This window comes from Leptosomus discolor, chromosome 3 (genome assembly GCF_034619465.1).
Source record: "Leptosomus discolor isolate bLepDis1 chromosome 3, bLepDis1.hap2, whole genome shotgun sequence".
NCBI classification, from domain to species: domain Eukaryota; kingdom Metazoa; phylum Chordata; class Aves; order Leptosomiformes; family Leptosomidae; genus Leptosomus; species Leptosomus discolor.
This window is the reverse complement of record NC_141393.1, coordinates 52,044,565-52,059,146: the sequence shown is the minus strand read 5'-3', so window position 1 is coordinate 52,059,146 and position 14,582 is coordinate 52,044,565. Positions and strand designations below refer to the sequence as shown.

The following is a 14,582-nucleotide window of genomic DNA, read 5'->3' as shown; positions in this document are numbered from 1 at the left end:
GACAGGAAGGACTGTTTTGGTCCTTAGGTCTGCTTCACTATCATTGACCTGAACAGGGGCCTGGGCAGGTTATGAGCTGCATGTTTCTTAAAGTTTGAACTGTTTAAGATCCCCCTTTGCTGGAGATTTTGCCAACCAAAATCACTTCCGGGATACTCATTCTAGTACTTTCCTTTTTTAATTTAACCCATAGTTAATTCCTAGTTTTGCTGTCTTCCATTCTAAAGAACTCCTCTTTCTTGCGGGTTATCATTTGTTGAGTTCCTCTAGCCAAACTCTCTGTGTTAGTTCTCCCAGTCCTTCCTCTGAAGTTTAGCACTTCCTCTTATACATGCCAAGTCGGACTTCATTTTCTGCGTGATTTTCCCAAGCACTACTTTAAATAATCCACAATTCCGTAACTAAATGCAGATTGTTAAAATAATGAAACAACAACAATAAAGCTCTTTTAAGACTGTGTCTCCTGCACTCCAACTGTAAAAACTATTGATTTGTTGTTTCTTTTTCCAAATACTTTATTGAAAAATAAAATTATCTTCTAATAGTCAAAATGAAATTACTAGGGTTATAATCCCATTGTACAGTAGACTTTCTACTTTGGTATATGTCTATTGGGGAGAGGTTTTTCTTGGTTCATTGTAATGGATAAATCAATGCAAGAGGAAAGAATCTAGTGATCAGGGTCTTTGTTTAAGGCATAGGTGGCTTGGGTTCAAGTCCCTGCTTTATCACAAACCCCTCATGGGATTTCTCTGCCTCCTAGTAATGGAGTGTCAAAATGAATGTAATAAAAGTTGAAATCTGTACTCAGGGAAGATGGGTGTATTGCCAGCTGAAGCCTTTGGAAGCTTTCTGTTCACTGATGTATTTTGAATCAGGGCACCTAAAAAGCGTGAAACTCTTCGGACCTAAACTTGTTAAAATGTATTGATTTCTCTTGGTTAAAGGACTGAGTCTTTAAAATGTTCGTGATGTTTTATGTGAGCAGGAGGGCATCAATAATGTCTGTGTCAAAAATTTTCATTTAGGGATCTGATATTTCATATTTCCTTGAGCATTTCCGTATTTTTATCACAAAGAAAAGGAGCCGCTTTGTTTTTTCCTCTGTAGGCACTTTATTGTCTCTTTTCCTGTCAATTGATGCTATTTTTTAAGCCACATAAAGTGGATTTCGGTTGTCATTACAATGTGGGTACTTTCTGCTTTCTATCTGCACACGAGCATGAATTTCAGGGTGAAGCCATACTAAATTACAGGCATCTTTGTCAAAATATAGGGGAATTAGTTCTGAAGATTAAGGTTTTCTCTTATTTTGAATCTTCCTTTCTGCTTTAATGCATTAAGGAAGCACATGACTAGCAGACATTGTCTTAGTGCCAGGTGCCTTGGAGTACCTGGCATTTTGATTCATCCTCAGAACAAAAATGCGCAAAATGATAATGTTGTGCAAAGAAAACGAAGACATGTGAGTTTCAGCATTTGTGGACTTTATGTGTGTGCCTCCTTCCCCAGGACAATCACATCTCTCCGCAGTGAACTGATTCCACATCTGATTAGGAGACAGTTCTCTTCTCCTACATCATTGCAGCAAGGACTAGACAACAAAGAAGAGGACCAAAAGAAAAAGGAACAAGCATCCCTAGGTTAGTACAAGTATCAAAGATTTGGTGAAGGTTTTAAAGCTCATATGCTACAGCTGAATTATTGGGTAGAGCACAGGATCAGCCTGAAACACTGGTTTGCAGATTTGGTTTTCTTTTCTCTTGTACTTCGTGATAACAAAGACTGTAGTAGATTTCTTTTTCAAACAGTATTCTGCATTATATAAATACTTTGGCCTCCCTTATTTTGGTATAAATCAAAAGCAAATCAGCTAGGTGCTCTGTATTTTTTCTTCTAGAATGCAGTATAGGTAAATGCACTTTTGAAAATACAATTTTAGGAGGGAGTTTCTAAAATTGCATAGGGCAACAAACTAAACTTTAACCACCCTGCACTGGGAACCGGACAGGACCTCAGATCTTGCAATTCATTTTTAGCATTTCTGCTGTCTCCTGTATGACCTTGAGCAAAACATTGCATCTGTCCTGATCCCATGATTCCCACCTGCAGAATAAAAATAAGCACTTACTCACTACATGTGATAAAATCTGTTAATGATTGCTGAGTATCTAGCCATTCAGATGATGTGAAGCAAAGATTTCCCTTCACCAACAGTTTTTTAATAGTATTCCTCTTCAGAAAGTAGTTCATTAAATCCTGTCTAACTTCATGCATGTGTGTGTTCTCCAGACATTTATAGTTTCATAAAGGAAGAAAATAGCTTGCTGAAACCTGCTCCAGATAACTCTTGTTGGAATGATCATAGAGGAGATATGAATGAAACTCTCCATGAAGGAAAAGTGCGCTGCTACGTCCATATAATGAAAGAGGGACTGTGCTACCGAGTGAATACTCTTGGGTTGTATATTGAAGCTAATCGACAGGTGAGAAGAATACAGAGCTGCCACATGGGAATACAGCATTAGTTTATCAGACATTTTAGCCTCCAGGAGTGGCTCCCCATGATACAGCTGAGGAGTGTGTGGGAATTGAAGCGGTGCCATGTTATCTGGGCACATCACCCTCCTGGTTGCTGGATAGGGACATGAGGCCAGGAAACAGTTATGTCACTAATTTAATCCATAGCTTTGATTTAGCTAAGAAAACCCCCACCCCATGCACTCTTCTGTTTTTTGGGGGTGGCAAGACATGCAACCAAAGAGCCAAGAAGTGTGGAAAATAAGGCTGAAGCAGCTTTGATAGCTCATCTAAGCAATGTCCTCCATGCCCTAAAGGCGAGATCAATTCTCTTCCTAACTGATGTTTATCGAAGTGAAAATGACAAATGATATTAATGATTTGCAGGAAGACTTAAAGTACTCATACATTCAAATTGCCTAATGCTTTCCATTATGAAAGAATTATGAACAGGTTTCACTACAGTGGCACTCCAGGTAAAACACAGAGGTGAAATCTTCATCTGTTGCAGCTTTCACTTTCACACTACTGAGAATTCGAAAAATAAAAGATCACAGGGGAGGATTAGCGAAATCCTGTACTAGCTAATGAGCTGATGATTAAAAGCTTTTAATACAATTTGTTGGGTTTTTTTCTTAACTACACTGGCTGATGCAGTGTACAAGTTCTGACTTCACTCTGCTAGTGATGAACTTTGTTGCTATCAACAGTGGACAGTTTCCTCTAGTTTTGAAAGACCGATAGGGAAATATAGTTGGGAAAGACTCAAGATTTCTGGAAGTGGGGCTGGGAGAGCGATAAAGTTGTACTGGGAATCCTGGAAGTGGTCACTGTCTTGTCTTTGCTTTCAGATTCAGTTGATTTCTTTTTAATAAAATGAATGGATAAAGTTATGCAAATTAGAGTTGCAGCATGGCAGACTGAGTTCACACATTGGAGCTCTTTCTCCTTGGTGCCTGTAGAGGAGCACAGAAATAAAGTGAAGTTAGGGACATGAGGAAGAGAGGAGGGAGGCAGCACTGTTGTCAGAAAGGCAAAACTTTCCCCGAGAATATCAAGAACAAGTGTGCCCAAAGGGTTAAGGGAGAGCACCACTTGCTAGGGGAAGTGTGCGTGTACATTTGGCAGCAGCCACTTCAGTAAAAAGTTATTGAGTTGAGCCAGTCAGACCCCATGTGGGTTTTTTTTCTGTTGTGTTGGGTTTTTTTTTTTAACCTAAATATTCTACATTTTGGTCAGTTCAGGAAATGTGTTTGCTCCTGGGTGGTACATAGAATTAGTGTTTTGAAATCACACTGGGGCCTTCAACATTGGAAAGGATTTTCTTTGAATTTTTAACTTTTCCAGAATGGTAAAATTTCTAAGGAAACTATGTGGAGGTAAAACATAAAATGGTGCTTAATGAGGGGTTGTGAGAAAGGAGTTCCTTTTTTCAGTGCCACTGAATTTTGTTTCTCTTGCTAATCCTCATAAAAGATACACATTTAATTTTATCAGCTTTTTTTAAACCTGTTTTGTTGGCCTCTAAGTAGGACTTTTGGTGTCTTGTTTGCTCTTATCTTCACAAACCAGATTCTGATTCCCTGGCTGCAAAGCTGGGACATATAACTTTGCTGTCCAAGAGGACAGCCTCCCAGAGCAGTAGCAGTCCAGTCCAGTAGCTGTGAGAAGGAATGGCATCCTAACCCATTGCCCTTCTGGTGAGGAAACACTTTACTCACATCATTTCACTTCCAGCTGGGTTTCTGGATGCCTGCAGCCTGTGTGTGGGCAGGTGGGTTCAGGAGGGAGTTATCTTCAATAGCAGGAAATAGTTTCTTTGTAAGATGAATTAAATCCAAACACATCTTAAACCTTCCCTTGACCCAGGCACTCCCTCTGACTCCTGCCCCCTATCTAACCTTCCTTTTCAGAGCAAAATGCTTGAGCTGGTAGCTTTCTTGGGTCACCCCTCAGGCTGCAGTACCATTGACTGATTCTAATTGGGGCTTTGCTCTTGCTAGTAAAATCCTTTGTTTATTTCATCACACCACCTTTCCACTGAGGAAGGCAAGAGCCTTTCCTTGTTTCTTTCCCTTCCCACAGAGCAAAGCTGGATATTAGGAATCTTTCCAACCTATGCTGTAGGTATGCTCTAGTGTGTGTTCTTCTCCTGGATCTATCTGTTGTGGCTGCCCAGCTATGTGTCAGGTGAGGAAAACATCCCTTCACCAAGCCAACATCATCCAGGCAGATTGGCCTGGTTGTGGTGTTCTGGTAAGATGGTGGTTTTCTGTAGTGCCTGCACCTTGGACTGAAGGATCTCACCTACTCTTGTTTTCTAAAACCAAAGAAAACACAGGTCTAGTGGGAAGGACCATCTTCAAGATGTAAAGAGATACAGATGTGGAAATGTCTACAGGGGACAACAGGCAGCCTGAAATGATTGCTCAGAGGTGTGAGCTCATCTGAGCTCATCTCACTCATTTGAATGAAACATAAACTGTGAAAATTCTTATCGTATGAAAACCAGCACTATTTTTCCATCCTTGCATGTTGGAAGGGAAACGGGCTGGTCATATTATGAATATCCAACTTCCTGCAAGTATCATCTCATTTGAGATCTTGAGTTTATTTTTTTTTTATTCTGATCTGGTCTCAACTTCTTCAGATCTGTGGGATCTGCTTCTTGAGGTTCACTCCCTAGCCATCAGCTCTTGTTATCCCAGCTTTCTCAGGAAGTCATTTTACACAGTCGTACTGTATGGCAGCTCCTTCGTAGCACCTTTGGAAATTGCTGGCAACTCTCAGCCAAATTTAACAGAGCAATAGGGATGTCAAAGATAAACTTTTCTAAAACTGTTGTAAAAATAAGTGCCTGGGTAGAGAAAAGAGAGACTTAATGAGTGCCACTTCCTCCCCTCGGGCAAACCCAGTTACACCATTGTGGTGCTGAGATTCCAGTTGACCTCCCAGATGGACAGTCAGTGCACACATCCTGGCTGGCCAAACAGCATGTGCAGAGCTCCACACCAGCCCCGGCACACGCTGCCTCTCACTCAGGCATACAGTTGGCCATGGCACAGACCTCTTAGCCCTCATGCATCACTTTGCAGCCTTCTGTATCTCCTGTGTTTCTTTAACTGCCATCTCTGTCCTATGAAGATGCATCATACATTGCATCACCGCTGCAATTAACTCTGTACAGCACTGTCTGTGCATTGCTGCAAGACTCCCACCTCCCCTGAAATCCCCATCCGTGCTGTCATAGCCTCTTCTGTGGTGTGTGACCTTGGCCCCCAGCCTGACACCAGGAGATGATGCAGAATGGTGAGCTGCTCTTTCACCCAGGAAAGGGCAAATGATGGAGTGATATCCCATCCTCCTACAATGCTGGCTCCCCTTTCTTTTCAGGAGCCAGTTCAGAATTTCTCTCCATGGATTCGTTCTTGGCTACCTCATGGGCCGTCTCTCTCTCTATTACCATCACTGCTTGGTCTGTTTGTCTAACACCTGCCTTCTTTCTGTCAAGAGCATTTTCTCCTGCAGCTTTCTACCATCTGGAATAGCCACTTGGTCAACTTTGTTTCTTTCTCCTTAAACATCTGAAATACTTTTTTGTTGCCTGTACCGCAGCATGAAACCTTATTGAGTGGGCTGAACGTATTAATCTTTTTATGCCAGTTTATTGATTTATATTTGATATTACTTGCTTCCCTCTCTTGCATTACGGAACAGTGTAAAACACATTGGGCTGGTTTGAAATGGCAGATGCTGGACATTGTAGTCATGTACAGGACGTCACTGTGTTCAGCTGGAGCCAGCCTGCTTGCTGCTGCTGATCCAGTGCTTCACAGGTGGGAAGCTAAGTTGAGAGGATACATGCAGTGCACTGCAGTGGAAGTACACCTGTCTCCTTTACAAAAGGGGAAGATGATTTAAAATGCAGGAACCTATGTTTTCCTTTAAGTTAAAATGTTTACGGTAGATGCACTAGAAACTAAAGCCATCTTTGAGCTGTTTATGTAACATGTGGGTACAGCACTGTCATGTTAACTTGTGATGTGGGTTTTTCCATCCAGGTTCCCAAGCTATTGCTTAATCTGGGTCTGGAAGAGCCACTGGTTCATGGATCTGCACAGATCACTGATAAAGGCATGGTAAGTGTTCCCTTTCCCTGTCTCTGCTCTTTCAATATAATCTGCCCGCCCTTTGCTTCAAGAACTGCTTCCTAAAATTCAGTCCCACTGTTGGAAGTGAAGCTGAGTTCTGAAGTGTAGAATTACAATGTAGGTGATACAGCCCAGAGTCTCCTCATAGACTCAGCCATGGGTTCCTGCCTTTCAGTCTCCATCTTTAAAAATGTTTGGTAAAAATTCTATGTTACTCCCAAGTCAGATGCTGCAGTCTCTCATTCCCTAATAGTTCATGGTAGTTGAGCAGTTTGCCTCCCAAAGGACACCAAACTCAGAATGGGTCAGTATTTTAGCTCTGCTTCTTGCTAAAGCATTTTGATTGAATACCAGCCTCAAGCCTCCTTTTCATAGGACTCACTGGGCAAACCTTAGTGAAACCAGCCGGTACCAGCAGGACTGTTCTTACCGTGCTTAACTTGCTGCATGAGGCCTACAGAGCTGGACCAGCTAATGGAGTTTTACCAAGCTAATGGACCTTGGGAAGACTGTCCAACTGTCTGCCTATGGGATGGGCCCCGAATTTCTAGGTCTTTCCTCTGCTAAGGATCCCTAAGGGTAGAGCAGGGTGCACTTTGTTGATGAGTGCTTGAGATGTGCTGTTTGGAAAAAGTGTATGGATAACACATATTGGACAGCTCCAGGTACTTTTTCCACTTTCTGTTCTTCCCTAGGTTGGATCGGACAGCATCATTGGGTCATCCACCCAAGTGGGAGAGAAGACATCCATTAAACACTCTGTCATCGGCAGCATGTGTACCATAAAAGACAAAGTTAAGATAACAAACTGCATCATCATGAATTCTGTTACAATTGAGGAAGGGTATGTCACCTTTTTGTATATTGGGCCCCTAAATTTGCAGTTTCTTTTTCTAGTCAGTTATTTTTGTCCTGTAAGCAATCCTTAGCTGGAACAGTTGATACCAGGGGGTGTGTTTCTAAAGACTGAGTCAGAAATAAGTCTCTATGAACAGGCTAAAAATGCACAAGTGAAATGAATTAACGAGAGGGCTGCAGTCTTGGAACATAAATTCTTCTTTTTTAGAGGAGATCATACTATCTTCAGAATGTGTAAGTAAGTTAAGTGAATGTATGTATCTGTAATGAGCTTGTGTGTCATCCTCCCAAGCTTTATTTTAGTGGCTGGGTCTATGAGTATACCTAAAGTATTTGAGGCACAAATATTTTAAAGTGGTACACTTACTGACTAGAAATGTCCTTATCACCTTTGAACATTACAGCTTCACCTAGAATGTCATTTTCTTTGGCCCTTTTTTGTCGTCTTGCAGCTTTACTTTACCATTGCGTATGCTGAGTAATAGAATAAACGAATAAACTTTTCAAAGAGAAAATCTGCCAGCTAGTAGAGGGTTCCCATGCATTAAAGACACTAACTAAATAGGTAGGCTTGAGCTGTACATTTCCAAATGTGGGAAAAGTGGCCTATCTGTAATTGTCAATGTCTGCATGCCCCCATCTTTCCATACATGCTGGCTTCCTGTGGATGTCAGTGGAAAGGAAACTGCTGATTGAGTCTGTGCAGGCCTGTATAAATTCCCGTTTCCTTCATGGCTTGAGGTTTGCTTAGGGCCTCAGGAAAAAGGCCAAACTCTTAAAAAATGCCAAGTTGGCTCTGAAAGTTGCATATCTGAAAAACAAAAAACCCCAAAGGATGTGGGATCTATGGAGGATACTACTGTTACATAACTAAATTACAGGTAAGTAGGGTACCTTACTGCCATTTGTCTTTAATAGAAATCCACAGTAATTTCAAGCACATCATAAATCAGAATTCTGTTGAGTATAGAAAATAGCTGGTTTCCAGTTCAATTGCAAATGGATCCAGTATGGCTGTATCACAAGCACTGCTGTCATAAGACGTACCAGAACCTCTCTCATTTGATTGTGAGACACTCTGTCATTTTGATTAATGAATTGATGCTACAGTCATAATGGTATGGTTTTGCATATGAGGTAAGCAGCTCTGCCATTAAATCAACAGAGGCATTTAAGTTTATAAATAGTGCTATTTTTATGAAGAGTCCCACATCAGCTTGTGTTTGTCTGCACTGGTATATAGTAGTATTCTCTACTAAATCCTAAATTGAGCTCAGGCTCGTTGTCTTAAGCATTCCACAAAATTCCACAAGCATCATAAAGATGGTGATATATTATGGGTTTTAAGAGTGATAAACTAACTTTTGGGGTAATGCTTTTCTGAATTTCTGGAAAACAATATAATCCCTAGTCACTCAGTGAGAACAATGTAACCACCATTGAGTGAAAAACCTAATAGTCCCAAGAGTTTACCCACTTTACCTGCTCTATGGTTAGTGCACACTTGATGCTCCGGAGTCAAATTTGTAATTATTCCTCTGCAGCCAGAATTAAGAGTATAGACCTTCATTTCAAAGCATACTGTAATTCATATTGCGTAGATCTGCACAGATACTGAGCTGATAAAGTATTTCTTATTGCATTAAGATTAGAGGGGTATGAAATCATACATACACAGGTAGCGAGATACAGAAATATTCTAACGGCTGAGTTTTGTTGAAAGAAGTCTTTCTTGTAACTTATTGAAGAATTTATATGTATTTTGACCCTCTTTCATGACTTTGATTAAATATGACAGATTTTTGTTAAAATGCTAATGATTCTTACGTGAGTTGATGGATCCATTTCTAACAGGTGGATAAATTATATGTGGTTTTGCTTTCAACTGCCCACAATGGACGACAACTCTTTACAAACATCTCTTCTCCCGAGTGTCTCTAAAATAACTCAGGCTTTATCTAATCACCAACTTCAGAGAATGTCTTGGACTTTAATTAGAAAGTTAGTATATGTTGGCTGATATGGGTCAAAATGAGCATAATAAAGTGCTGTAACAGATCTAATTCATTTTTTGTTGCATAGCAAATGACTGACAAGCCAATTTTAACGCCATCGAAGGTATTGTATCTTAGAAACTTCTGGAATTGCACTGAGAAGTGGATAAAAACTGTGTCATTTAAAGAATATACATTTTAATGCTGACATAAGCAGCTCCACCAAACTAATGAACTACAATATTAATGCCCTAATCGAATGTGAGTGGTAACTGAAGCCTAGTTCCAGCAGTGTTCATTGCAGTAATACCAACTTGAAGGCTGAGAAGACTGCAGTAGGGCACATACTATGGAAAAGACAAAGCTGTTGAGATAAGCCAGAAAAGAAAGAAAGATCAAGTAAATAATTTCTGAAAGTCAGGAGACTGAGAACAACCAAATGCAAAAGTTGCTCTGCATTCTAAGTTCATTTATCAAAAGCTATGATTATATGTGGCACTGCCTTGGTGATTCCCTTACCGCTTACATCACCCCTAGCTTCTCTGGGTTGAATCTTACGTTTTTCTTTCTTTTTTTTGCCCTATCTCAGCTGCAACAGTGATCAGCAGCTTCAGTTCACTATGTTAATATAGGAAAAAACAAACAAACAACAACAACAAAAAACAGATGAAAAAGTTTTATCTCTTGATGTAATGTGATTTATCTCACTCTGTAATGTGATTTGAGTGTCCTGTGCCATAGTTCCTGCACCTTCAAGATCCGCAAATTACGTCTCCAAACCAGGTGCTGAATAGCCTCACCACATTTGATACCAGCTTCTGAAATGGATAGATAGATTCTCTCTGGGCAGATGGGAACACCACAAGGTGTTTAGAACAAAACTAGGTTCCTGTTGTTAGGCTGTAGTTCGCTCATTATTGGAGAAACAGAGGTTATGACCTAGATGATGATGACCTTCCCAACTGAATGGATCAAGGAACTGAGGTTAGCTTGGACAGTGCCATTGCATACTGTTTGCCCATTATGATCCGTTCTCCAGCGATGGCTGTTGTGCTTGATACTCTCAAGGACCAGTAGCAGCGTTTTTGTTTTCCCTGGTGTGTAGTGCTTCTGCTACATTATATATGTGAAGTGATTTGAGTAGATATGAATCCCCCCTTAGAAGAGATTACAGGGGATTAAAGAAGTTAGTAACATGGGCAAAATAATTGGTAGTCCTTTCTTAATGTGCTTCCCACTGTGCAGCTAATTCTTCCATCAATGAGACAATAAAATAGTGAAGATTACATATGTGCTGAGTGATGGACATACTTGACCAAGCTGGGAGGGTGTAATTTATACAACAGCACAAGTGCTGAGAGATGCTGACTGCCCAGGTGACAGGCTGTGTCAGGGAAACGGTTCTTGTTTCCCGCTGGATGGCTCCCCAGAGCTCAGTGACAAATGACTGCAATGAGTTACATAGTTGGAGAAAAATCTACTAATCGAGCTGAAATTATAGGTCACTTGAAAACTTTGTATATCTAAATGCTCCTGCAGTAGCTGTATGCATCCTCAGTCTCTAGTACTTGGGGCTGCCCCTTCTCTTTGTTCTGTTTGCATTAGTGGTGGTGCAGCACAACAGGGTCCCTGGATTGCTATGTCCTTCGTGCAGGAGTCTCCTCATTACAGCTCACTTGCAAAGGAACAATCTGTCACACTGGCAGACTGACTGAAGCTGGTTGTGTACGGAGATTGTGCCATTTGCAAATGAAAAGTGATGTCTGTGGTGATAGATTTGCACACCACCACCCCCCAATAAGCAAGACTGGCAAACTGGTAACAACAGACGAGGAGGAGGCTGAGGTACCCAACAACTTGTTTTGCCTCAGTCTTCACTGACACTTCTCTTCCCACACCTCACAAGTGGATGGATTGCAAGACAGGGACTAAGGGAGCAAAGTCCCTCCCATTGTAAGAGAAGATCAGGTTTGTGACCACCTGAGGAACCTGAACATACATAAGTCTACGGGACCTGATGAGATGTATCCCAGAGGGAATTGGCTGAGGTAGTTGCGAAGCCACTTTCCATGATATTTGAAAAGTCATGGCAGTCAGGTGAAGTCCCTGGTGACTGGAAAAAGGGAAACATTGCACTCATTTTTAAAAAGAATAGAAAGGAGGACCCTGGGAACTACCGACCTGTCAGCCTCACCTCTGTGCCTGGAAAGATCACGGAACAGATCCTCCTAGAAGCTATGCTAAGGCACATGGAGGACAGGGAGGTGATTTGAGACAGCCAGCATGGCTTCACCAAGGGCAAGTCCTGCCTGACCAACCTAGTGGTCTTCTGTGATGGAGTGACTACATCACTGGACAAGGGAAGAGCTATGAATGTCATCTATCTGGACTCTGGCTCACACTGTTCCCCACATCTTTCTCTCTAAATTGGAGAGTTAGGAATTTGACGGGTGAACTGTTCAGTGGATGAGGAATTGGTTGTATGGTCACATCCAAAAAGTAGCAGTCAACAGCTCAATGTCCAGATGGAGATTGGTGACAAGTGGTGTCCCTCAGGGGTCTGTATTGGGACCAGTGCTGTTTAATATCTTCATCAATGACATAGTGGGATTGAGTGCACCCTCAGCAAGTTTGCAGACGACACCAAGCTGAGTGGTGCAGCTGACACACCTGAGCGATGGGATGTCATCCAGAGGGACCTGGACAAGCTGGAGAAGTGGGCCCTTGTGAACCTCATGAGGTTCAACAAGGCCAAGTGCAAGGTTGTGCACCTGGGTTGGGGCAACCCCTGGTATCAATACAGGCTGGGGTATGAAGGGATTGAAAGCAGCCCTGTGGAGAAGGACTTGAGGGGTGTGGGTCGATGAAAAGCTGGACATTAGCTGGCAATGTGCCCTCGCAGGCCAGAAGGCCAACCGTATCCTGAGCTGCATCAAAAGAAGCGTGGCCAGCAGGTTGAGTGAGGTGATTCTGCCCCTCTAATCCACGCTGGTGAGACCCCATCCTGTATCCATCTCTGGAGTCCTCAGCACAGGAAAGACATGGACCTGTTGGAGTGGGTCCAGGGGAGGGCCATAAAAATAATCAGAGGGATGGAGCACCTCCCCTGTGAGGACAGGCTGAGAGAGTGGGGGTTGTTCAGCCTGGAGAAGAGAAAGCTCCAAGGAGACCTTATTGCAGCCTTTTGGTACTTAAAGGGAGCTTATAAGAAAGATGGGGACAAACTTTTTAGCAGGGTGTGTTGCAATAGGACAAGGGGTAATGGTTTTAAACTAAAAGAGGGCAGATTTAGACTAGATATAAGGAACAAATTCTTTACGATGAGGGCGGCGAAACACTGGAACAGGTTGCCCAGAAGCGCGATAGGTGCCCCATTCCTGGAAGTATACGAGGTCAGGTTGGACAGGGCTCTGAGCAACCTGATCTAGTTGAAGTCATCCCTGCTTACTGCAGGGTGGTTGGACTAGATGACCTTTAAAGGTCCCTTCCAACCCAAACTATTCTGTGATTCTAACTCCACCCTGATTTCTTCCTAGAGAGCTGTTAGAGAGCAGCATAGGGGAAAGGGACCTGGGGGTCCTGGTGGACAGCAGGATGCCCACGAGCCAGCAATGTCCCCTCATGGCCAAGAAGGCCAATGGCATCCTGGGGTGTATTAGAAGGGGTGTGGTCAGTAGGTTGAGAGAGGTTCTCCTCCCCCTCTACTCTGCCCTGGTGAGACCGCATCTGGAATAGTGTGTCCAGTTCTGGGACCCTCAGTTCAAGAAGGACAGGGAACTGCTGGAAAGAGTCCAGCGCAGAGCCACAGAGATGATTAAGGGGGTGGAACATCTCCCTTACGACGAAAGGCTGAGGGAGCTGGGTCTCTTTAGCTTGGAGAAGAGGAGACTGAGGGGTGACCTCATCAATGTTTACAAAAACGTAAAGGCCGAGTGTCAGGAGGATGGAGCCAGGCTCTTCTTGGTGATGGCAAATGACAGGAGAAGGGGCAATGGGTGGAAGCTGGAGCACAGGAAGTTCCACATTAACACAAGGAAAAACTTTTTCACTGTGAGGGTGCCAGAGCAGTGGAACAGGCTGCCCAGAGAGGTTGTGGAGTCTCCTTCGCTGGAGACATTCAAAACTTACCTGGACATGTTCCTGTGTGACCTACTGTAGGTGGTCCTGCTCTGGCAGGGGGGTTGGACTAGATGATTTTTTGAGGTCCCTTCCAACCTGTAACGTTCTATGATTCTGTGTGATTAGAACAGAAATTACTGCTGTTGGGGCTTGCAGACAGTCTTGCAAGAAATTATGCTGACCTGAGCGTGGTAACTGTGTTTCACTTGGTATACTGAGGCACTTTTCACTTCCTTGAAATGAGACATAGATATGGATGGATGAATTTTGTTTCAGGCTTCTGTTTTGGCAGTTGGCGGTTGATGTGTTGGGTTTTTTCACAAGCGTTGGCTTTATTTTTACCAGTCTTGTAGTTTTGCTTCGTTTGTTAGCTTCTGGCAGCAGGAACATCTAATTGCTCTGGTCATGAAGGACCTTGTGCTGAAATGCTCTGAGCATTACAAATAATGTTAACAGGAAAAGCATGTGGAATCCTTTATTTCATCCCTGCAGATAAAGATTTCAAAATCTCTTGTTTGTTAGTAAAACTATGTCAGTTGTATACACTTCCTGAAAGAAGCTTGGCCGTTTTGTTATGTGCACAGTATATCCTTCTTCCTTGGTCATGGAAAATTAACAATTCCCTAGGAAGGATTCAAGACATGGGACTATAGTAAGGGGGAAAAAAAAAAAAACTGATCTGTGGACTACTTAGAGGTTAGCTGAGGAGGTAATCATGAAAAGCTTGGATAAATACTGAGTCCTCAGTAAGCCATACTTTGAAATGGTCTTGTTGACATGCTGGTAGTCAGTACCATCAGGGCTCTGTGGCAGATTTAGTCTCTGAAATGAAGTATTTTGCTGCTTTTCTTTTTTCAAGGAAATACAGGAAAGTATTCTGCTTCAAATGATGTTATTATGGAAATCATAATCGGGGGGCTGTGATTATCAGAGGGGGTGA

The 14,582-nt window shown here is 42.4% G+C and overlaps 1 protein-coding gene across 2 annotated transcripts in view; it reads left to right on the top strand.

Moving 5' to 3' along the window:
* The window catches only part of EIF2B3 (eukaryotic translation initiation factor 2B subunit gamma), a 102,778-nt gene that overhangs the window by 67,190 nt on the left and 21,006 nt on the right, over positions 1–14,582 (top strand). For both annotated transcript variants that reach the window (XM_086462794.1, XM_086462795.1), the window contains exons 7-10: positions 1,513–1,643; positions 2,293–2,486; positions 6,582–6,659; positions 7,367–7,515. In XM_086462794.1, coding sequence (XP_086318920.1) covers positions 1,513–1,643; positions 2,293–2,486; positions 6,582–6,659; positions 7,367–7,515 — 552 coding nt within the window. The remainder of the gene's footprint in view (positions 1–1,512; positions 1,644–2,292; positions 2,487–6,581; positions 6,660–7,366; positions 7,516–14,582) is intronic.